The 25,455-nt window shown below is 40.8% G+C and overlaps 1 protein-coding gene across 2 annotated transcripts in view; it reads right to left on the bottom strand.

Moving 5' to 3' along the window:
• Positions 1 to 7,833: 7,833 nt before the first annotated feature.
• LOC306651837 (glycine receptor subunit alpha-4-like) overlaps positions 7,834 to 25,455 on the bottom strand; it is a 29,877-nt gene continuing 12,255 nt past the window's right edge. The window contains exons 7-9 of one of the 2 annotated variants that reach the window (XM_079124714.1): positions 24,441 to 24,655; positions 19,302 to 19,451; positions 7,834 to 11,527 (exon numbers count right to left, since the gene is read on the bottom strand). In XM_079124714.1, coding sequence (XP_078980840.1) covers positions 11,438 to 11,527; positions 19,302 to 19,451; positions 24,441 to 24,655 — 455 coding nt within the window. In that variant the 3' untranslated portion in view covers positions 7,834 to 11,437. Of the gene's footprint in view, positions 11,528 to 12,762; positions 13,844 to 19,301; positions 19,452 to 24,440; positions 24,656 to 25,455 lie in introns of those variants that run through there. The other variant, XM_079124713.1, reaches the window with a different exon arrangement.

The raw sequence follows: 25,455 nt of genomic DNA, 5'->3' as shown, positions 1-25,455 counted from the left end.
AAATGCTATTTTATAACCTTTACATAGATATTCTTGTTTTTCTTCCTGAGATTCTCATTAGATGTGTACTACTTCATCAAACAACAATAATAACTTCTTTCCCTTATTAATCCTTTATACTTGTACACACATCAGCCAGGGATTTTATTTTAGAGCCCTAGTTTTCAAAAGTATCTCTTGGACAGACCAGAAGCATCAGCATCACCTGGGGAGTTGTCAGGAATTCAGATTCTCGGGTCCCACCTCAGATCTAACAAATCAGAAATTATGGAAATAGGATTTGACAATCTGTATTGCTATGAACTGCTCCAGTGATTCCAATGCACGCTGAAGTTTGAAAACCTCTGCATGGTGAGGCAGAAGTGCGATGCTTATTTTTGTACACACCACTAGAGGGTGCCACAGAATGTAAAGCCAAAAAAAAAAAAAAAAGTGTATATTCTGAGTCACTGCTTATTATCAGTCCCAGTTTACAGATTGAGAACTAATGTGTAGAGGTGTCAGATTACTTTCCCAATGTAATCAACAAGTATGGGGACCAGTATTTGAACTTTACCTGCTTCTGGAGCCCAAGCCCATAACAGTACTTTTTTTGTTCAACCATGATAGCTTGTCTTGCAGAGCCTCTAAATATATTAGAGGTATACCCTGCTTTGGCTAATATTAACTGGAGCATCAAGAAGAGGGTAAGAAAGCAAATCAAGCAAATGGAATATACTGATGATTTTTATATCCTTCCTCATTTCCATTCTATTACTGTCACATAAAAACTCATGAATGTTTTCCTTCTTGCTTTTTGATTTCTCAGTGCTGTCTCTACTTTGCATTTATTGTTTTACTTTATGTCTGAGTTTCTTAGGTGTGATAGAGGAACCAGTGTGGTGTGGAGGCAGACATGTTGAAAACCTATTATTGGGTACACATTATATTGCTCTGTACCCATTAATCCTAACAATAGGCCTGTAAGTTATGTGACACTTATCATTATTTTACAGATGCTAAAAGTGAGTTCTAGAGCCTATGATTATATTTCTTTGGTCATATAACTTGTAAGTAGTGGTGCTTTTATAATTTCTGGTATATCTGACTCTATGATTCTATTACACTTCTACTCTGCTTTGAATCTGATATAGGTACTTACTATTTAAGTTCTTTTTAACAAATTCTCTGACTTTTATAAGCTTCAGTGGCATGAGTTATTAAATGGGAACAAATATTTCTGCTTCAAAATCTTGGAGCCACAGTATTGAATCCAGTAGCCACTAGCACATGTGGCTATTTAAATTTAAAATAATTAAAATTAAGTAAAAAGTCTAAAACAAGTTCCTCAGTTATACAAGCCACATTTCAAGGGTTCAATAGCTCTGAATGACTAGTGGCTATCATTATTAGAACAGACACAAAATAATCCCACCATCACAGTTCTGCTAAACAGTACAGATTTAGAGGGCATAAGGTATGTAAAAGGGCTTACTATACTAAATGTCTCATGGTAAGTGCCCCAAAAGAGTAATTTCCTCTGCTTATTCCTTTCAGTATCAGTGCTAGGGGTGTTCAGTTTTTTCGATGGCATCAGGATACAGGAGTAACTTACTTAAGGTTCTCTAATAATGAGGCATGTCTGGCACTGGGATCCATGTCTCCTGTGTCATTCCAACATTCTGTCTGGTAGACCCATTCTTATTCTTTACTGAGTGAGATTCAAGGCCAAGGACATGGGTAATGTGAATTAACTTTGGAGTCAGAGTGGTAGCAGAAAAAGGTATAGTAACTGAATACCTCCCATGTTCCAGGCAGCACTGTGCCCAGCACTTTACATCTATTATATTAGCAAATCCTCACTGAGGCCCAGAGAAGTTAAAACATTCACTCCTAGTTACTCAGCAAGTAAATGACAGAGCAAGAATTTAAACCTCTCTAATTCTAAAGCCCAGGTTTTTTTCTTACTATTCCATACTACTTCCTCATTATGAATACTCCCCTTCACCTCCACTTACTAGTGGTAGAAGGCTTCAGCAGATTCCTGGTTCGTAGTTCCTCTGAAAATGCTAGTTGTTATTCTTTAGAATTTACAGCTGAACCATTGTCTTCACTTTTATCTCAACTGGAAGAAAAGATAGTTTAGGTTCGTTTGGTTCCAAGGCCCAAGGCCAGAAAGAAACTATTTATGGTCCAAGCCTTCACAGTACACCCAGTGGCTCCAAGAACCCTGTGTTAATTTGCAAGGCCACCATTAGCTCATACAATGCCTTTGTGCTAATTAGAAACATGTGCCACCTGGGGGCAGACAAATTGCAGAGATGTGTCCACTCCAGTGGAACAATGAGAAAAATGCTTTTTTCCCCTCTGGACTGCTGCAGCCTTACTCGGGCAGTTGAAAAAAAAATTCAGCCTAAATTTGTGCTCTCTTACTTCTGTACAAGGTACAACCTGCCTGACATTATCTGCTGGCCCTACTTGTACCTTGTTGCTAAGAGCCTTCTGAGATTTGAAAGGTAGTAGTCTTTTCTGGAGGGGAGGAAAAGACACCAGTGTCCTCCTGTGGATTTTGGGTAGTAGATGAAATTGGCGTATCCTAGGGTTTTGGCATTTTAAAAAAGTTGTTTCTGGTTAGCTTGTTAGACATTTTTTAAGAGAATGCTTATTTAATGTGAAAGTTAAAAACAAAATGTAGTAATTAAGCCTAAGCAAAACGGTCTCTAAAGATGGCGTTTTCCTATTTATACCTGCCTCATTCCACAGGAATTTCATAAAACCAGTCCAGAAAAATAGTCTGGGTCAGTCTAGTTTGCTAGCCTGTGACAGAGCAAAAATAGGAAGTAGTAGTGGGAAAATTTTATTGTTTTAGTAATACCTGTTCTCTCCTCCTGCAGTTAACTTGACTGCTGATTGACCCATCTGTTTGACAGAAAGAGGTATTTCAAATGACTGAAAATACTGAGAACCTGAACCTAATTAATAACATCCCTGGGTGACCTTGGGATACCGGACTTGCCTATTATCCTATTTTCCTCTTCCTGGATTAATAGTTTAGCATGCAATTTCCTAATTTTTTTTTGTTTTATGAACATTGCATTTCACTTAGAATTATCATGTAAAGTTGACTGTGTTACACATCAACCAACAAAGAGAGAACTGATTTTTACCAGTGTTCACTGATGCCTGTAATTTGAGCTTTGCCTCAAAAATGGCTTTGAGCCATTTTTCCAGAGTTAAGTTTGCTTATGATTATAACCTCCACCTACAGCCCTCTTTTCAATGGAAATGATAAAAGCTATGGCATTTGAAAATATCAGCTGTCATATCATTTAACAAGGACAAGCTACTAGTACTTAAGGTGTTAACATCTAAATTAATGAAGCTTAGTGCAGGTATGCAGGTTCATTATACTATATTTCCTACTTTTGTGGGTGTTTTTTTTTGTTGTTGTTGTTGGTACCAGAAATTGAACCCAAGGGGGCTTAACCCCTGAGCCAGGTCCCCAGTTTTTCATTTTTTATTTTGAGACAGGGTTTTGCTAAATTGCTTAGAGCCTTGCTAAGTTACTGAGACTAGCTTCAAACCTGTGATCCTTCTGCCTTAGCCTCCCAAGCTGCTGGGATTACAGGAGTGAGCCACCATGCCCAGCCTTTTGTGCATTTTTGAATGTTTCCATAATAAAATATGTTTAAAAGAGAAAGAAATTAAAAGTGCTTTATTATTTCTGGGGAAGAGAACACACATGCATTTCTCTTTAGAAGTCACCTTATTAACTATACAGATTTGGGGGAAATGGATGCCTGTTAATAGAAATGGACCATGTAAGAATTTGGGGAGGGTTGACTTCAGATTGAAGAAGCCTTTTCCCCAGAAATTCTGATAAAGTCTCCTAGGAGGAAATCTCCTCCTGCCTGCAGTCCCCCTCCACCAGATTCCATAAGAAGCATCACTGTAATGAGCCACTGTTAGTGAAAAGAAGTGTCTTAGATCCCTCAGGCATTTAGTAGTGGAGGGAGGTTGAAAACTGCAGAAAGAGGCCTCAGATAATTGGTGAAAACCATGTCAGCCAGCAGGCAGAGAAACACAGGCAAAGGGAATCTGGGGGCAAGAGAGAACTAGGAGTGTAATGGGCATTTATGTTCACCCTAGATGAGTGCTATAGAGGACAAAGCTGCTAAGGAGGGAAGAGACCAGGGAGTAGAACATGTGACAACGTCCCTCACTCAGGACCTCATGGGAATCCTTTGGAAGGTGCCATCTCCCATCTAGTTTGTGGTTTTTAAAGAGTAGGAAAGCCATCTGAAAACATGGATTGTGTGTTTGTGCACACAGGCTCACATTATATTTTTGGCATTGGGGATTGAACCCAGTGGCACTTCACCACTGAGCTACATCTTCAGCCCTTTTTATTTTTTATTTTGAAACAGGGTATTACTAAGTTGCCCAGAATGTCCTTTAGTTTATGATCCTCCTACCTCAGCCTCCCAAGTAACTGGGATTGTGGGCATGCACTACTGTACTTGGCAACACACTTTTAAAGACATGATAACTGCTCAGCTTGGAAAGACAGGTTCCACAGCATACACATTGAAACTGTGGTTTCATTCTAATTTGTTGTTGTTGTATTTTTACCATGTAGCTAAGCAAATGAGGGTGTTCACGCAGTGCTTGGAGTGAGCAGATATGGTTGGAGATGTGGGGTATGCAGACTTCAGAGGACATATTTCAAGGCCCTGAGATTGAGATAAAGTAATTTGAAATTGAGGACAGAGAAGAGAGCAAGAGCAGTTCCTAAAAGGTACAAAGCCGAGATTCACCCAGCTGCTCCCAGACCAGAGTTGTGGGTGGGATGTCAGTGGGACCCAGGCGGGTACAGCCAACTTTCAATAGAGCTGGTCTGTGAAACTTGGCTGAGAGGACAGAGGAAGATTGATGTTTGCTCCAGTGTGGGGCTGTCAGCTGTGCTTACCACCTCACCAGGCTCCCAGCTGTAAACAAAAGTCCTGGCCCTTCATGGCACTGCAGAGCAGTTCAGGCTGGCGTAAGTCTCTGAGGACAGCTACACCATTTTTTCATCCTGGCTGACAACCAGGAGACAGAGGAAACAATAGAAGGTTGGGGGAGATTACAAGGGGTTGAGAAGCAGTGACCATTGAGAAGGAGATGTAAATTTTAGATTTTAGGTCTTTGGATGCAAGTAGTAGGAATCTTTCAGGGAAAGCATTCCCCATCCTTGTGCCAACTTCACAAATAGTAGTGATTTACTAAAGAAGGCCTACAGAGACTTGGGTGCATCATTCATTCATTCATTTGCTCATTCATTGAGTACCATATGTGCCCATCACTGCACTAAGTATCATGGGTGATGCTGAAGTAATAGACAACATGTACATTCAAGGATCTTACAAGGAGTTTAGGAATGTTGGTGAAGTTAAGTAACAATACCAAATAGTAGCTCCTTAAATACTAAGTGAAAAATATAAAACAGGAGATGAGAAGCAACAGTAGTCCTCTCTGGTCATTATTGGAGAAGGTGGAATTTGAGAGGATTGTAGAAAGATAGACATAATTTGACTAGAAAGAAAAGGAGCATGGCATTCCAAGACATGACCAAGTAATTAGTAAAAATAGGCCAGTTTTGGCTAAAGCAGAAAGTTAGTGTGCCAGAGATTCCCTTCACTCCTCACTCTCTAACACTCCTCACCATGACTAACCAAGCTTTTAAGTCTTCCTTGAAATGTCACTTCCTCAGCAAGGCCTTCCCTGATCTCCAGGACTAAATTAAGTATCTTGCTGAATGTTTCCATAGCACCAGTTACTTCCCCCTTTCCAAGACACAACCATTTTCACCTGATGACTTCCTCTTGTCTCCTTACAATTTTCCACTCTGCAATCAGAACTTTTTGTGCAAAATACAAATCCATTCCTTTACTTCCATCTTTAAAACTCTCCTATCTCTTGTTCCTTCCTTCTCCTCTCTTGTCCTTCCTGCTCTTTTCCCTTTATCTTTTCCTTCAGATAACATCTTAAACTGTCTATCTCTCAGGGAAGCCTGCCATGACATCCTCTTCCCCAACTTCTACCACAAATATGTCAAGTCCTCCTTTTATATATTTCCATAATTCCTGAACATTTTCTCCATTTTGCTATTCTCCAACAACTTAATTCAAGTTTGTTTCCCTAGCCAGAATTTAAACCCTCTGAAAGCAGGAGGTGTTTCTTCTTCACTATGTGTCCTTGGTATTTAGTATGGTGCCTGATGTACTGTGGTAGGTACTCACAAAGATTTGTGAATGAATTCAAAGGAGATGAGGCAGCTTTGGTAGGTGAAAGCCAGCCTAAAGGATTGATCTTATACCTATGTGCAAAGAGATATCTTTAAAAGTTTTTATGGGAGAATGAAATCATGAGGGAACACTAACTTGTTTGTTTGCTTTTGGATGTGCTAGGCATCAAGCTCAGGGTCTTGAACACTCTAGGTAAGTTTTTTTTACCACTGAGCTATACCCCAGCTTATGAGAGAACACTAACTTCTGAAATAACAAAACCGAGAGAACTCCAACCTTAACTTACCCCAAACCTTTGCATCCTAGTTTTCTGTCGGCCCATGTTATCTCCTTTGCAGTTCCCCCCAAAACTTCCTCTCACTTCCTCCTCCAAAAACACGAGAATACTTGCTCATTGGTGCTCCTGTCCAGAGAGATTGGCAGTATGGTCAAATGCATTTATTTCCCCAGTTCATTCAGCTGACATTTATTGCCACCTCCATTGTTCCAAGTATGGTACTCATAGCTGCAGATGATGGAAACTTTCTCCTTTCCTTAATCAGGCTCACAATTGAGTAAACCCCTTAAAATGATCACTTACTTGATAGCTTCAAACTTCTGGGCTTTGCCTTACCTGGGCCCAGTGTGGGAGACTTTTCAGGGTAGACAAGCTGGCAAAGGACCTCAATCTCAGAGGTAGATACTTTGTAAACTGGGGACTCTATGAGATTCCAAAAAGAAATGCACATGGCAATTTAGACCAGATTTCCCCCTTTCTAAATGGAAGGATAGCAAATGTCTGGAAGGGTGTTCAGGCAGTAGCCATTCTTTAACCTTATTAAACTTACCTTACTAATACAAATGGGCCACCAAGGCACAACTCTTAAATGAAGCCAAGTTGAGGAACTCAAGGAATGGGAAAGGAATGGGATTTCTCAATAAAAATAGAGAAGCTGCCCTATACTTGAGGGGCGATGAAACAATGACATGATTCCAAGAAAGCTCCCAAATTCAGAAAACAACCATCCTCACACTGTGGTAGCCATTGATGCCAGGGGATTGGTTTCTGTTCATCTCTGATTCAGGTCCCAGGTGGTTAGGAGGATAGCAAATGAAGATGTCAGAGAAGCTGTGCATACCCACCCCATTCACTCCCTGACTCCTGTCTGAAGGAAGGGAGAAAGGAAGAAACATACTATTTTGTAGCTACAGTCCTAATTACATATCTCTGGGTTCAAGAATAATATCAGACATTGTTCTCAGTGACACTTTGAAGATAAATTCATTAGTTTTGACCCTCTCTCTCTGCCTTGAATCCTTTACCCTGAACATGACTCCGCTATCAGCATATTAGGGAGGGACACTATGAAGTAGCAGATAGAAATGAATGACATTAATTCCCATGATTTATTCTGTTAGGTGCCTTTAGGTGAAAAGTGTTCATAATACTGGAATTTGAAATCCTAATGAGATGGGACAGAAGGGTGAATTTAAAAATCAGTTGAGTAAAAAAAAAATCAATGGAATGCACTTCATTGAAGGATAATGTTATATTAATGAGAAACTGCATTGTCTCCTTCCTTAAAGGACCATCCTGAAGCTTAAGTCAATCAAATGATGATAACATGTTTCTACTATGGAAGAGCAAAAAGAAGTATAAGTCTATGGGATTCATAAATTCACAAAGAAACTCCAGTGAAGGACCCACATTTCTAGAATTGGAGTTCAGCATGACCTTTCTACCCCTGTAATATTATCCTAATGATTACCAAGATTTGAGGTATCCCCTTTCTATGGGGAGTGTGGACATCTAATTTAAAAAAAAAAGTCAGTGTTCACTCATGATTTCTTCCTCCCATAATTGAAAAGTTTTTAAATGTGTTGGGGAGAAAGTTTGAAGGAGATCACAAATTGACTCTAGACATGTGGAATTTGAAGTACTTGTGGAATGGAGGAAATAGTCAAGAACAACCAAGCAGAAGGCATGCAGTGAGGAGAGATGGCTTTTCTCCTACCACCTCTCCACCCCTTCCTCCTCTGCCTTCTTTCTTTGTTCTTCTTCTATCATCTCTCTAAAAAAACTGAAGCTTAGAGAGATTAAGCATTTTTCCATGGGAAGATAATTTGTAAGCTTGTTATATACCAGCAGGAAGAACATGGTGCAGGTAAAGAGAATAAAAAATGTAAAACATGATTTTAGCTTGACCTTTTTTGTGACTGTGGGCTCATGAAGATAACTCATAAAATGGAAATTTGAAGTTCCAAATAGGCACATGTGTTAGAAATTTGACAGGTGTAGAAGAGAGACTATGATGATGTAGTTTGCTCATGTAATATGTAATTTTTGTTGAGTACTTCTATGTACCAAGTTCTGAGTTAAGCACTTTACCTGCATTATCTAATTTAACTCCCACAATAACCCTATGAAATACATACTGTTATTACCACTGAAGCACAGAATGGTTCAATAATTTACTCAAGGCCACATAGTTACTGCTTGCAGAATCTTTTCAAGACTTCGAATGACCCTTTAGAGGAAGAAACTTAGGCCAAGGGAGGTGAAGTAATTTTTCCAAGAACCTGTGTCTAGTGCTGGAATTATAATTTAAACCCAGGATAGCCACCACACTATCTTAATCACCATACTGTTATGAATGGAAGCTACTAAAATAGAGATTATGTGTATATATATTTTTTTTCAATTCAGCTCTGTAAGGCAAAAAATTTAGGCTCCCTAAATTTTGGTGATGGCAAGAATTTGCCCTCACTCCAGGAAAGTGATCATGAAAAGCATACACTTCCTTTATGAATCACCTCATGGTATAATGCTCCAGGGTATTTTGAACAAAGACTCATGGTGAAAACAGAGGCTGCAAAAAATAGCTACTTATGATGGGTGGCAATAGTTAGGTTCTCATGTGACTTCTTCAGGTAGCAATGTGATGGCAGACATTCTTTGTCATTCTTCCATAGGAAGACTGCTCTGTGAGGGTGCATTGGCTCAGATGTCCTTCTTCCTCCTAATCCTACAATTTGCTAAGAGGGTTGTTCTGATGCCACCAACCCACATCTGGTGTATTATAATTGAGAATTGTGATGTAGCAAAGTGTATGAGGCTGGGAAGAACAACTTAATTGCTTTCCCTTCAGAGGTGACTGTCTCCCCAGCAAGAACAATGTGTGGAGTAGGGTGACAAGATGTAGATGCAGATACCAAAATCCCCACTACTATACTTGCTTGCCACCACCAGGGTCCTCTGGTGATTGGTTTTGAAACACCTTGATATTAGTCTTCATATATGGAATATTGTTACTATTACCATTTTTGCAGCACTAGTCATTGAATCCAGGGTGCTTTATCTCTGAGCCACATCCCCATACCTTTTTATTTTATTTTGTTTTATTTATTTTGACAGAGGATCTTACTAAGTTGCTGAGGCTGGCCTTGGAACTGGTGATCCTCCTGTCTCAACCTCCCAGTACCTGGGATACAGGTGCACCACCATGGCTGTCTATATGGAATTTAATAAGAACATTATGATCCTTTTTTTTAAGGTATTGGGGTTTGAACTCAGGGGTGCTTAACCACTGAGCTACATCTCCAGCCCTTTTTTATATTTTATTTAGATACAGGGAATTGCTAAATTGCTGAGGCTGGATTTGAACTCAGAATCTCCTGCCTCAGCCTCTTGAGCTGCTGGGATTACAGATATGTGCCACTGTGTCTGGCAATATTATGATTCTTAATTCATTATCATTCTTAATTCAGTGATGCAATTTATAAGGGTTTGCTGTCTTCTTAACTTTAATTAACCAGAGATTAGACTGTGTGCATATGTATGTGTGTGTGAACTCTGTGTTTTTATAAGATCTCTTCCAGGTCTGTTTTTCTGTGATCAGTACAGTCATGGAGATGGAATGAACAGAAGTATGGTATATGATAAGGAAAGTGGGAAGTCTTGCTTTTATTCAGTGCACATATTAAGTATTGCTATACACTAGGAGCTGTGTGGGCTAACAGGTTGTATAAGATGCAGTTCCTCCCCTCAAAGAGCATATTCTACATTTCTTCCACTGAACCAACAATAATACTACCTGGTTTCCTAATCCCTAGGTGGTTCCCATGCTTGTTTGCTTTGTCTTAATGAATGAAGCAGCCTAAAATCATTAATCCCAGTATAGTGAAGTCAAATTTAAGATTTTGGTAGCCAGAAATGATGAGATAAGAAGAACTACAACATTGATAATAGTAGAATGAGAGCAGAGAGAGGCAAGTGAGAATATATATAAAGATTTCCAGGAGGTCATGTATTCTGCACAATGTTGGGATATTTGTGTTCCTCAGTGAAAAGAGAAAATAACTTTAAGCCAGCTTAACGTTTTAAACAGAAAAGCGCCTGTTCTTTGGTGATAGGTATGGGAAAATGCTTATGGGATAAAGTTAAAGGAATAAATTTTACCCTTCTTCCACATAGAAAGCTCTTCTTGCTTTGCTTGTGAATTCTGGGAGAGCCAGAACCCCAGCTAGTGGATTAAGGGGAAAGAGAAAGACAGAGCACTGTTTTTCCAAAGAGAAAAGCATGCTCAAGGGGAGATGATAGCTTTAACAACAACTGAATAAATAAAGCCTTTTCTCTGGAAAACTATATGTATGAAATATTTAACTGACATTAAATATTAAAAACGAATTAATGAAAACACTCCAAACACTTTATTTATGTAGGAAGTTTTTCCTCTTTTGAAAAATGCTATTTTAAATTTCAAAATCACTTCAGATATGTAATCCAGGCAGAAAGTAGTGTGGTTCTCTGGAGGGGTGAGTACTACATGAATACCTATAAATGAAAGTGACCTCCAAGTGAGTCTTTAATATCACCTCTTGCCAATTCACTCTGGTAGAAGGGCCTAAGTTTAAGAATTCCATGATTGAATGAATTGCTAGGCATTCAATGCTCTCAGTGAGACCTAGCCATTCTCCAGCCCCTGTACATAGGTGGGAAGGGTGTACCTGATTCTGACACAATGCATCACCCATCTTTTAGGAATTCCAATGGAAGGAATAATACCTTCCACCTGGTGCTGCCTCTGAGTAGCTCTGTGAGCTCCTTTGGGCTATTATGTTGGTTGGTACTTTGAATTCTTTGGCTCCCAGTACCAGCTGATGCTCTGATCTGGATCCCAGTTGGGCAGGCTCTATTGCTCAGTGCTGTAGCTGTCTCCAGGGCATTGTTCTTGAGACTTCCAACAGGGCAGATTTGTGCAGTTGGCCCATCTGGACAAGATCTACAACAAGCAGAGCTCTGTGCAATAAGCTCATCTCCATAGTCCACCCCCCTCTACCCCCCGCCTTCGGGCTGCAGCAGCCTGACACCCCAGCCCCACCATGGAGAGTATCAAAGAGATAGTCTCTGCTCCTTTCAAAGGGGTATTGCTTGAGGCCTCTCATTCATTGGCACTACCTGGGCAGAAATGGGAAAACAGGGGCTATCTGCTATTCTCAATTCTATCTTTCCTTTAAACCAGTTTGTAAATTTTGAGTCTTCTTGTCACCAGAGTGATAATATTAAAAAAAGCTACCTTGGTCATCCTAGAATATTCTCTTCAAAATGAAGAGACCAACAAGAAGAGCATTTGTGTGAACAGGAAAGAGCAGACAAGCTCAAGGAAGAAAGCAGAGTTTTTGGTTTCACTGTAGCATTTACTTTGATCATTGGGTTTATTGACTTTCAATTTGGAACACCATGTGGAGTGAGTGAGGGGGGGAAGGGGAAAAGAGAATGGAGTGAGAGAGACAGGGAGAGAGAAGATTGGACTCACATAGTTAATTATTCTTGCTCCAGAAAAAAGGTCAAGATGTCTAAGAGATTATTTGATCACTTGGTCCAGCTGTTATTCCCACACTTTAATCTCTCACATCTTGTTTTTGTTCCTACATAGTTAGGTCAATTCAAAGAACTTAGTGCACCAGGCCCATGCTTCCCCACATTGCAGTGGTATGTTAGGCCTGAAATATACCATACCAACCCTCTCTATTCTGACATTTCTGGTAGCTTTAACTGACTGCTATACCTCTCAATGTTCCTTGCTGTAGAAGGAGAAAGGGAAGCAAAAGAAGGGTGAACAAACAACCTTATTATGGCTCGCTAACTTCTACACCTACTATGCTGAGGTTGGTTGAGTCAATGTTTGTCCAGGATAGTGGTCCTTTATATACCTAGTTTTTTCCCAGGAATTTTTAAGCCCACTCTATTCTGAATAAGTTGTGTGGCACCATTATTTGTTCACTAAAAGGAAATGAAGGAAAAGGAAGTTTTAAATGAGGGTCCTGGAGAATAAAGGGACTGGAGCAAAAAGAAGAAACAAATGATAACCTAGTCAACAACAGACTCTGAGGATGGTTTCTGTATTTATATTTTTCCTGAATTCTACTACCTTTGAAGTCACTTTTCTTGAGTTTCCTAGCATCATATGTTTCTTTTTTTTATCATATATTTCTTAAGGAATTTTTTTCTTTGAGAAAAGTGTTTTTTTCTTTGTTTACACTATCCAGCAGCCTAATGAACTGTGCCACCATGCTAAGTATGGAATAGAACAGATATTTCTGAGACCAGGAAATTCAGGTGGATATGGAAGGGTGATCTTTCTGAGGGCCCAAGGGTTTCTGCCCCAATTCTCACAGAAAACTTGAACAGCCCTATGTTGGGCCATATTCCCAATGTTCACAATACCTTCCTAGCCCAGTACAGCCTATGACTATTCCATCCTTGTTAAGAGGAAGGAAACTTGTTTCTCTGCCTTCCTTTCAGTGTAAGGAAACCTGACTGGGTCACACAGGGCAGCACTTGTGTATGGGAAAGACATTCTATTTGAGGTTGCAATAGGAGTGACAGAGAGCTGAGTAAGGGTTTGGCTCTGGGTGGGAGGTTATAGGATAAGGACTGGTATAGATTAAGATGGCAAACATTAGAAACCAGTAGCAATGGTCTCAATATTCTCCACTGGAGTAGTTGAAAACAGGGCCCCCAGCAAAGGCAGAAAGTCATCCTGGCCCCAGGAACAAGGCCAGACCTTAATCTCATGAGAAATAGAGAATATAGAGAAAATATGAACTAGGGTAGATGAGCCATCTTTATAAGTACAACCACCATTTTCACCATGCAATACTGGCTCACATAGCTTTGGGACTGGTAGTTGAAATTCTGAATGGGAGATAGGGAAGGAACTGTCCAAGACCTTCTAATGGGGAGGGAAAGCCCACCCAGGAAGAAGCAGAAAGCCATAAGCTGGACTCTATAACCCCCACCCTATTCACAGTGCCTGGTGAATATCTTCTGACCGTAGCACTTTATAGACAACCCAGTAGAAAATATTGAAGATGAGGAAGGTAAAAGGGAAGACCGCCCTGGAGATGGTGTCAATTCTCTTGGCCTGGTCCACGTATAGTTTCCTCATGGTTTCTCCTTCTTTTAGAAGAGGGGCTGGAGTTTGGGGGCTATAAATACTAGAACCTTCAATTGGACCTCCGTCCCGGCCCTGCAGGCAGTGGCCCAGGCCATAACCACGGAAATAGAAGCGGCTTTCTCTTATGATGTCTTCCTCCTGGAATTACAGGGAAGAAAAGACAAAATTTGAGGTCAAAGCTCTAAAGCAGAGGGATAAAGACCAGGCCACACATAATTTCCTCATATGTAGCTTAATGCAGATAAGGTGGCTGTGTATACAGGCCAGGCCAAGCTTTTTTTTTTTAATTAATAAGTTTTAGTCATACAGACAGTACAATCCATTCTGATAAAAATTATTCAAGCATAGTTATATTTTATTATAATTAGGACCCCATGATGGTGGGATTCACTTAGGTATTTTCATTTATGTACATACGAAAATTATATCAGATTCATTCCACTCTTTCCTCTTCCTATCATCCCTCCCTTCCTTTCATTCCCCTTTGTCTAATCTACTGAACTCCTCTCCTTTCCCTCCACCCCACTTTATTGGGGGTTAACTTCCACATATAAGTGAAACATTTGACCTTTGGTTTTTTGGGAGTGGCTTATTTCACTTAGAATGATGATCTCCAGATCCACCAGGCCCAAGCTTTTGGATGGGCACAAAACTGTTCTTGAAGTAGATGTAGGCTAAGTAGCTGTATGTGCTACATATGATATGTCATAATATCTATATTTACAGATAGGCTCTGAGCTGCCTTTTTAAAATGCATAACAATTTAAAGTCATTTAAAATTCAGTGAAATGCTAACTGTAAGGGACATTGCAATATCAAGTCATCTCTGGTAGTTAACAATAAAACAAAGACAGCCAGGCATGGTGGTGCACACCTGTGATCCCAGTGGCTTGGGAAGCTAAGGCAGGAGGATTGTGAGTTCAAAGCCAGCCTCAGCAACTTATTGAGACCCTGAGCAACTTAGTGAGACCCTGTCTTGAAATTTGAAAGTATAAAAATAACTTCTGCGGACGTGGCTGAATGCCCCTGGGTTCAGTTCCTGGTTCCAATAAATAAAACATCAGATAATGAAGCTAAGATACTTAGACTTGATGAAATTGACTTTTTATGAATTTCGAAAGCTTCAGAAATAGTACTTCTTGAATATAGTGTCTTTTTAAATTATCTTGATTCAAAGCTGAGAATTCTCAAAGTTTTAAATAATGGTTTACCAAAACAGAGTATAGCTAATCACTCTGTTACAGATATGTGTACTTACAAGCAGAGCAACAGATTTGACATAAGGGTCAATACATCTGAGGCAATATTTATTACCCAATGCATATTCCATTCATATATAATACATGCATTATGATAGCACATTAACATTGAGAGGGTAAATTTTATATAAGCACTAAGTAATATGGCAGACTGCAGAAAGTTCATTGATCCAATAGTCAGACGGGAGCCACAAGTAAAGACAGAAAGATAGATATAGGAAAGAGAGAGAATAAAGAGAAGACAAAAGCCCCTGAGTGATCAATAGAGTGTTAGTAATATAAGGGGCTCTCAGACACCCCCCATTTAGAACCTATTTACTCTTATTCTATATAAGACCCAAACAAGCCTGATTTTATCTCCTTTTAAAGGGCAATGTTGAGAAATACATTTTTGAAAGATGTTTATAATTTTAAAAAGTATTGAAGGTTTTGGGGCAAAATCTTCAACTATCTAAAAGAAATCATCTGAAGTGCCAACTGCCATCTCTATTTGCCCAAAACTGAGGAGGTTCCTTAGACTTGAGTCTTTCAGTGCTGAAACTAGGGAAGTCCAAGGCAAACAAGAAAAAGTTAAAACACCCTACACCTACCTAAAGTAGTTAGTATAATTATAAGAAAAAGAAACAGGTGTGTTGTATTGGTATGACATAGATATATTTAAAATGTGGGACAAATAGATTTTAAAGACTTTGCGCTGTTAGAGGGACATCATAGGATCTTCATAATGGGACCTCTACACCTATGGTAGCACATTGAAATATCAGTTGGAAATTGGTGTGATAAGTCCTAGTAGCCCTCGATTATTATATCACCAGAAATGACCTGTCACAAGGGCAGACCTATCAGTAGGCATGGTGTTGGTCTTGTTGACTACTATATTCCCAGTGTCTACTCCTATGCCTGAAACATAACAGGCACTCAGTAGATTTCTGTGGAGTGGACAAATGGACTGATGAACCACATGCTTCAGAATATAGGAAGAGAATAGCTTTTTGTTCTTATGCAGCTAGCATCCTTTCAAGGTCTCAAACCCAAAGTTTACACAGAAGTGAATCTCCCTGAGTTACAAAATACTTTGCAGGAAAAATAATTACTCCTTACCCACACTGCACAATGGTCTGATGCTCTTTGATGTCCAGAAAGGTATTAGCATTTTGGCATAGAAAAGAATCTGCCCACCTGAGAGCTTTGCTGCCCTATCCCTGATTCATCAGGATCTTTGTGGGAAGAGTTGTATGTGGGTAGGTCAGAGGTAATTCGGTACTGAGGTTATACCTCAACCCCAAGTGATTGTACAACCCCAAGTGATTGTAGTAGGGAAGTCTTAGCTCTCTGCTCCAGATTATTCCCATTGTCTCGTTCGCCAAAGGACTTGGCTCATTTCACAGGTATTCTCTAATTCATTTTCACACTCTTCCTACAGGGGAGATTTGGTTACAATTGGTATTTCTGTTTCTATATCCAATTATTTCTTCTTTCTTCCAATCACAGTAAATCTAAAAGGAATTATTTGGAAATAATCCCCAGGCCATAAAAAGCCATTTCGTATAGGAGAGAAAATACAGCCAATAGGGTTAATGGCTCTAGGTCCTTTTGATTTTAACAGGTATTTCTTGTAGCTGGGGGAGTAAAGATGAGTGGACTGAAATCCAAGGGTCTTGGATTTGTGTCTTATCTGTTTAGGGCAAATTCTGAGGTGTGTGAACTGTGTGTGTGTGTCTGTGTGTGTGTGTGTGTGCGCGCGCGCGTGCACATGTGTATATTGGGGAGGGAAAATGGAGCCATAAATACCACTTTGTGACTTCCATTGCTGTTGAAACAGAACTCTATTTTTTCCAGATATCTGTAGGGGAGGAGGGCTGAGAAACTAGAGAAAAGATATTCCAAATCAAGCTGGGGAGTGAAGGCACAGTGTGGGAGATGAAGTAATCAGTATTGAAGTGAGAGAGGCAGGAAAAAGAGATTGGAGATGGGGGAGGGAGCTGGATGGCAAACATGAGCAGGGTTCTGGGACCAAGTTCCTGAGAGAACTTGGCAGTACTTTGAAAGTTCTTTCAGTTCTCAAGTTATTCTGTTGTGCCCAATATGAAATGGCAAGGTTTTCTCTCTGCCCAATATGACAGAGTACTCTTACCAAACAGGCTGCAAAAGTTGGTGGTCTGGGTTGTGTGACTGCTGTGTTTAGAACCTGATGCGAGGGCCTGCAGAGGTGATGAGAAATAGAACTACATTCTTCCCTGTGAATCTTGTAGACCAACTGGGAAGATAAAGCAGAAGCACATGGGGAAAACTTCAAACATTTTAATAAGTGACATAGAAGGAGATCTCTACATAGTGGAAATGGGTGGTTGAGGAGAGATTAGAGAAGAAAAGGATTAAGCCTGGAGACCCTTGGCTGGCTGGCTCCTAGAATTCCCCTATCTTTTTCTTGGTCAAGGGTTTCCTTCTACTGAAACAGTAGGACCCAGAGAGGTTCTAGTAATAGGTGAACTCTCCATCAACTTGTTCAGCCTTCCTAGTGCCTATAGGATTCCTGCTACATACAGTTCTACTGGAATGGCAATAACTTTAGGAGACTTGAAAAGGAACATGATTTATGGCACAGGTTTATTCACCTTAATAATAAACCTCAGACTACTTTCAGGAAGGCTCAGGGTCCTAAGCAGGCCCCAAGCTGTTGTTATAACTTTGTAATAATTGAGCACTGGTTATGACAGACTCCATTATGAGCTCAGGGTCAAACTATATATGAGCAGGAGGGGACCGGGTGTGGGCAGTCAGGATTTGAGTGAGTGCAGGGAAAGAGGTGGGACTACTGTCAACCTGGGGTAGGCCTACAGTAACTTTAGCAATCTTTTGGTGGCTGGGACATCAACACAGGCAATATAACTGGGAAAACCACTCTGGACTGCCTGGGGACCTGTTTTCTTTTCCAGGGAAGGCATTCAGAAGTCATCAAGGTCAGACCCCCTATAAGAATAAGATTTTGGTAGCTGGAGGTAGATTTGACCCAACGAAAGAAGGGGTGGGGACAGATAGCTTAGAAAAGGGAGAATCCTCTTTTCTTTTCCTCTGCCAATTCTGTATTTCCACCCCAACCCTCAATATGGGACTGGAAAGGCTTTTGTCTTCAAAAAAAGTCATACTCAAGAACATGTAGTTGTAGATCAATCCACTAGAGGGCGTGCTGCCCAGGGCCTAATTAAAGGGATGAAGTGAGGCAAGAGTAGATAAATTTGGACAAACCCCTACATGATCCAGCAGCCCTGGTCTCTGCATAGAAGGGCCTTAGCAAGGAGCATGAAACTATAGATAGAGTTTGATGTGATTCAGACTGGCTAGAGCAAGGATTCTGTATGTTTGTGTTGCACTGGGGGTCACATCTATGGCACCACATATCCTAGGTAATTATAATTGTATTCTATCCCCTAGAGGTCATTCTACACTTGCCCCTTTAGTTTTAAAGTCTTGAAATTAGGCAGAAAACATGAGGTCACAGTTGAAGACAGAACAGAACTCTGTGTCCCTGGAGATTAAGCAACTAGCATGTAGCTTAGCAAAGACTTTTTAGCTTTGCTCATAATTGGAGGCTTGCTTCTGTGAGGATAACCCAGGTACCTCTGTTGTCATGACAACTTACTTAGCACCTATTTTCTGGGCAATTGAGGGTAAACTGCCTCTGTTGTCATGACAACAAGCTTCCTCTTATATTTCCCTAGGTGATCATTCTACTGTAGAAGAAATGGGACTAACAAACAAGAGTGAGGGAGAACAATAGTTCAAACCCAACAACTCTGATGTGCCCTATGAAGATTAAGAAGAAATCCAACAACCAGAAGAGGCAAGTTGTGTCTTTCAATTCTAGCTTAATTATAGGTACACTCTTATAATGCTTCCCTAGAAAGGCACCAGTGTCTGACTATTGAATTCTTTACCACTGATTAGTGTAGAAAACCTGGGGTCCTTCTTCTGGGTGCAGAGAGAGCCAGAAGCAAACATTGCTGCTTCTCAAAGCAATGTCATATGAACTAACTTGATAATATTCTAATACTGACACATTTTCAGTGCTTCTTTTATGCCAGGCACTATGCCCATGCTCTTATGAATTCTACTATACTGCCTTATAGGGGTTAATGTCCCATTGAACTAGATAAGGAAACAAAACCAAAGAGTTAAAGTATTTAGCTTAACTGTGCCCAGCCTGGGACTAAAATCCAGGGTTCCTGATTGCCTGTCCAGTCCTTGAAGCTTATATTGTGTCTTGGTTTGTGGGAGTAGTAGTAAGGAAGAAGGAGTCCAAAGGAAAAAGAAAGCAGACACCTTGTCGTTTTACTCACCATGCGTTGGCGCCTCTGCCTTCTTCGAAGTCGCATGAATTCCTTATGCTGACGGGAGACAAAATTGACAGCAGCATACTCCAGCAGGGCAGCAAACACGAAAAGCAGGCAAACGGCCATCCAGATGTCAATTGCCTTCACATAGGATACCTAGAACATCCACCAATAGTGCAGTCATCCATCTTGAAGTCTTTCCATGACCTATCCAGTGGATTTCTAGCCTGTATCAACTGCCTGATGTTCTTCAGTTTTTTCCTGAATTTCTTCTGGTTTTTAAAGAAGTTTTCCACCATATGTCCCATTGTCTGAAGGCCCATGTCAAAGAGATTGAGTTACTTATCATCCTTCACCCCTCTGCACTCTCCACCTTCTACTTCCATCTGCATTTCTTACCTGTACTTATTTTCCTTTCTTCCTTTATTCTTCTTGCATTTCTACTTCTGCTTCTGCTTTTCTGTGGGGAGTACCAGAGATTGAACTCAGGGGCACTTGACCACTGAGACGCATCCCAGCCCTATTTTGTGTTTTATTTAGAGACAGTGCCTCACTGAGTTGCTTAGCATCTGGCTTCTGCTGAGACTGGCTTTGAACTCGCAATCCTCCTGCCTCAGCCACAGGGGTTACAGGCATGCACCACTGCAGTGAGCTTGCTTGTGCTTTTTATTATTCTTTTCATTCTTCTGATTCTTTTCTTTCAATAAATAGCAATGATCATGAGCACTGCATTTGTTTGCCTTTGTTATCTCCTGAAGTTCTCACAGTCCTGGTGGTAATTGGGCAGGGTTCACTATGCCCATGTGAGAGACATGAGGACACTTAAGGGTCAGAGAGAAGGGTTTAGCAAACATTATCCAACCAGAAGGTGTCTGTTGGGGGTTCTAGGTTTTCAATTCAGTGACCTTGACATTTACCTAGACTGCAACCTCACTGACAGACTAGGAGCTCCTTCCTTTTCCTCCTCTACCCAGTTCTTCCCTTGTCCTTCTGTTTTTTCCTGCTCTTTCCAAGAGTGCCTACTTAGGAATGGAACTTACCCTGGAGAGGAAAACAGGGCAGTATCCTGGGGTTGCACCATTGGCATGCAGTTATCCACTCTCTAGTGCTGTCCTCTCACTACCTGCCTTGGCAGTCTTTACGTACTTTTCTCTCCTACTACCCCTGTGAAGGTTAAACATTGACCTCTCCTGGAACAAGGCTATAGCTGAGCGGGGCCTGGAGGAGGGAAGTGCTCAGATTTCTGAGATCCTTTCACCTCCTTAACCAGATATAATTTTCAACCTGGTTTTGAGCTCATACCTTAAGGCTTCCCAGAAAGTATAGAATTCAGGACTCATGACTTCTTTCATCAGCTTCTATTATTTTGGGCAGCAAGGGTGCTATGCATTCCAGGTAAGGAGAAGGTATCTTGGGATAATTCTTTACCTTAGTTTTTTTTAGTGCTGGGGATCAACCCCAGGGCATTCTAGACAAGTACTCCACCACTGAGTTATATCCCCAACCCCTGACCTTAGTGGTTCTTAACTGAGAAAAACTTTACTCAGTCCCTAGGGTCATTTGGCAGTGTTTGGTGACATTTTTGGTTGTACAATTTTGGGGTGGTGGTAAATATCCTACAAATGTCCAGCCCTTCCCTACAGCATATACACCAAAAAATTATCTGCCCCAAATGGCAATAGCTGAGAAATCCTGTTCTACTTCTTTTAGTATAATTCCACAAAAGGTGGGATGGGCTGCTAGGCAACCATGATTAGGTATCCCTTGGCGTCTCCACTTTGCCACCTACTAAGAAGGCATTCTATTTCATTCTCCATCTCCCAGTTCCACTGTGCCCCCAGGGATGTCAAATGCATGCTGTGAAGATCAATGATGAGTCAATGACAAGGGAGCATAATGAAGGGCTTTGCACCATCAAAGGAAAGGACACATTAAGCACTAGGAAGAAAGTCTTGTTAATGATGACTGTATCAATACATTTTTTTTTTAAATCTCAGGAATCCATCCCCCACTATTCTAGTTCATCTGAAGGACTACAACAGTTTTCTAAATGGTCTCCCAGCTTTTACTCTTGCCACCTCCAATATGTTCTCTAAACAGTTGTGAGTTTTGTTTATGAAATGTAAATGTGATCATATTACCCTCCGCCCACTTACACCCATTTGCGGTTCTTTATTACCCTTATGCTATTGTCCATACTCCACTTAACCTTGACATGGAGCCTCTACCTATCTCTACAGCCTCATCATGCTCCTTGAAATCTATGATCCACCATGGTAAACTATTTTAGTAGTTTTCCAAGAAGACAATCTCTGTTTTTCTTTCTGTTCCTTACTTGGATAATTTTTATATATCCTTCAGCTTCTACTTTAGATACCACATATTCTAGGAAGCCTTCCCTGATCTTCCCAGTCTGTCTTGGTTGCCCTGCTATATGTGCCCAGGTTATCTTTACCTTCTTAGCATCCATTATATACCTGACCATTCCCTCCACTGTAGACTGAGTTCTTCCATGGCAGGGACTATGTATATGCTCTTCACTGTTCTAGTCCCAGTGCCCAGGTGAGTTCTTGGTACACAGTTAATTTTTTTTTAAATGAATGAAAGGATAGATGATTTAGCAATATGTTTTTCTCTATTGGCTTCTACTTGCTCTCTCTGTCCTCTTTGCCACTACTTGCCCCAATAGCTAAAGGCTAGTTAGATTACAAGATCTAGAGGGAATTGGGTCCTTGCTGATTCTACAACTTTATTTCTAATCACTAATACCTGGAAAAAAACTTGCATTTAACCCTTCTACTCTTTTCTGTGGCATCTGCATTTGTGGAGATCAAGGGCCTGGCAAGAAGATAGTGGTCAGTGTCTTTGGAAGTCCCCCATGAGGGCAAAGAAGGAGTGGTTTCATGGGAATGTGGAGAATGGATATCCCAACTGAGTCCCCCTACAAAAGCAAATCTCTGCCACTTTTATCTAGGACATTGAAGTCATGTCATGGGGTGGAATTGTTGTAGCTTTCAGAAGCTCCTGGCCTGGCCTCATCTCTTTCCACTGGGCTTCCACTGAACTTAATGCTACACAAATCAAGAGTGAGTAGATGCTCCCTAGCTTACTGATTTCCTTGCTCTGTGGGACTGGCTAATGTGGCTATTTCATTTGGGGTACATGCCTCGGTCTTTTGCTTACTGGCCAATGAGGCCAAAAAGAGTCATTAAAATCAGACAAGAAGGTACCAAATGTTGTAAACAAACAACCTCCCAACAAAGTCTATTTTTTTCCAAATGAGGAAACTAAGTGATTCCTGGGAGCAGATGGATTGTGCTCACTCACAGGAGGGGGCCAGAAAAGGAAGTTCTCTTGGCAAGAAGAAGGCATAAATTGCAGTAGCTCCCTGAGTTAGAGAAGAATCTCCTTGATGTGGCAGAAGCAATAAACTAGGGCAGAGTTCTTAGGGCTGAACTACTTTACTGCCTCTGGTCTAGGTATAGGCCACTATCATAACATAGCTACCACAGCTCAGCCTGGCCCCTGTGGCCCTTGTCTAAATCCAGACTGCCTCTCAGAGCCTCATCAATATCCCTGACCATTTAGGAAACATATTTACAGGAAGTGACCCCAACAACTTCTCCTTGGACACTTAATCCTGATCTGAGCTTTGTCATTGTTTCTACCTCTAGAACTACTCAGTGGTTTCTCAGCAAATCAAAAATAATTGGGGTCAATACTAGTTGCTTTCCCATATCCACCACTCATATTTTTTTCAAATCTGAGACATAACTATAACAATATTTAGCATTTATTGAGTGGTTATTACTGTCAAACACTGTCCTGTATGTTGATACATTATGTATTTTTTTAGCAATAGCATTCTTTTTTTCTGTTTTTGATATTGGGGATTGAACCCAGGGTTGGTTAATTACTGAGCCACATTCCCCACCTGTTTTATATTTTATTTAGAGACAGGGTCTTGGTAAATTGCTTAGAGCCTAGCTAAATTGCTGAAACTGGCTTTGAACTCACAATACTCTAGCCTCAACCTCCCGAGCCACTGGGATTACAGGTGTGCGCCACTGTATGCAGCTGCAATAATATTCTTATTCACATATTACAAGCAAGACAGAGGTTAAGGAATTTACCTAAGATCACAATGTTAGTAAATGATGAGTCTGGGATTTAAACCCAAATTGACCTGACTCTAATTTCATACACTTAACCACTGTTCCCCCCATATAGCAAATTCATAAATTTGCCATGGATATCACAGATTACCCCTGTCTGAAGTCCCCAGTAAAAAATGTCTAATTAGGAACAAGCACTGAGAGAAGGGAAATCATAGGTCCTGGTTCCTAACAAATCAGAGCAAGAGGGAATGTGTTCACTGAAAGATCCAGGAGGAATTGTGTTTCTGTTCCTTTCAGTTATTTTTCCATGATCAAGTACAGTGTCTGGTACATAATACATATTCAATAAATATTTATTGAATAAATGAATGGTCTAACTCCCTGATGCACTCAGAGCCTTGCTGGCTGTAAGGACTTTGAAGTGACCTCTAAATTGCCTACAGCAAGACATGAGGCAGTCCCATCAGCAGAAATCTTTCTGTGTAATCCAAACTTCACTAGGCCCCAGATGATCACAATCTGTTGCCTTTAATTGCTATTTGCTACCTCAAAATTTTTTCATCCTCAAAGAATAGACACTAAATCTAGAGCTCTTTGTAATAGTATATCTTGGTTCTGACATAGTAGGAAGACAGAAGTTGGTTCAAAATCCTGATATTACTTCAGTTGTTTCTGGTGAGACATGACCTTGAGAAGGTCATTTTACCCATCTGGGCTGTATCCTCACTTGTACCATGAGGGCGTGGGACTTTATACTTGATAAGGGTCTTTTGATCTTGGACATACTAGTATTTCCTGAAGAAAGTATTCCCTCTCTAGCCAGACAGAGTCCCTAACCTCAGCTTCCACATTGTTATCTATAGTATCAGTGTATATTGTGGGGGAAGAGAGCATGTAGGATGCCTGTTCTCACTCAATGGCACTTTTAAACCTTAAATTTAAGGTCAGTAGTGAGCAGGAAGGAGCATGGGATGAATAAGACATGGGGAACTTGATGGCAAGCAGGTTCCCTTGCGCATCTCTTCACCTTTGGCAAAGAGGCCCGGGAACCAGAGCTCTGGGTTGTCATGGTGAGCACAGTAGTGATGCCAAGGCCTACGCGGGCAGGGGCAGCATCCATGTTGATCCAGAAGGAAACCCAGGACAGGATGACGATGAGTAGACTGGGAATATACATCTGAATCAGATAATATCCCATTTGCCGTTCCAAGTGAAACTTTACCTCGATGCAGGTGAATTTTCCTGCAAGGAAAGAGGTGAAGTATCAGGCCTTGGGTCCTCAGCCTTCTCCTGATCCTGAGGAGTGGAACTAGGGTATTCCTATCTCTGTTGACCAGCCCCTGGGCACCTCAGTTGGGTCAATAAATTAACCTTTGAAAATGGCCACAGTTAGTGCTGCGGAGGTACTAAGAAAATTCCCAGAGTGACCATAAAGTTCATGCCCTCCTACTCCCAGCACTAGCTTCCAGCTGGAGGTCTTTTGAGTGATAGCACAGCAAGAAGGCTCCAGAGTCAGACTGACTGGGTTTGAATCCTGAACCTTTCACTTACTAGTTGTGTGACCTTGGGCACAACACCCAAGCTTTTTGAACTTCAGTCTTTTTGCCTGTAAAACAGAGTGGTTACAATATCAATGTCATCGTTGGGCTATTGGAAAAATTAAACAAAATGATGTATTTGAGGTGTTGAACTCATAGGTAGCTATTATTATTGCTTTATCATTATTAAAGCAATTAGTTCAGACTACTCAGATCTCAGCAGCCTTGCTTGCACTTGCTAGTATTCTAGAAGCTGTGTAGCAACAGTAATGGGATAAACACTACCTGTGTCTTAAGCAAGTGAGGAAAATCATATAGCAAACATCTGTAAACAATGCCTGACAGAGACTGGCTCTGGACAGTGGGCAGTGGTTTCCCATAGAGCATCAGGCAGCAGCATTCTGTTCCACCAACAAAAGGTACATTGACCTCAGGTAAATGTACCAGTGCTCAGCCATCTTCACTTTACCCTGCTTCCCATGGCTTTGAGGCTAAGAAAACAGA

The sequence above is a fragment of the Sciurus vulgaris genome, assembly GCF_902686455.1.
Source record: "Sciurus vulgaris genome assembly, chromosome: X".
Lineage (NCBI taxonomy): Eukaryota > Metazoa > Chordata > Mammalia > Rodentia > Sciuridae > Sciurus > Sciurus vulgaris.
This window is presented reverse-complemented; position numbering and strand designations above follow the sequence as displayed.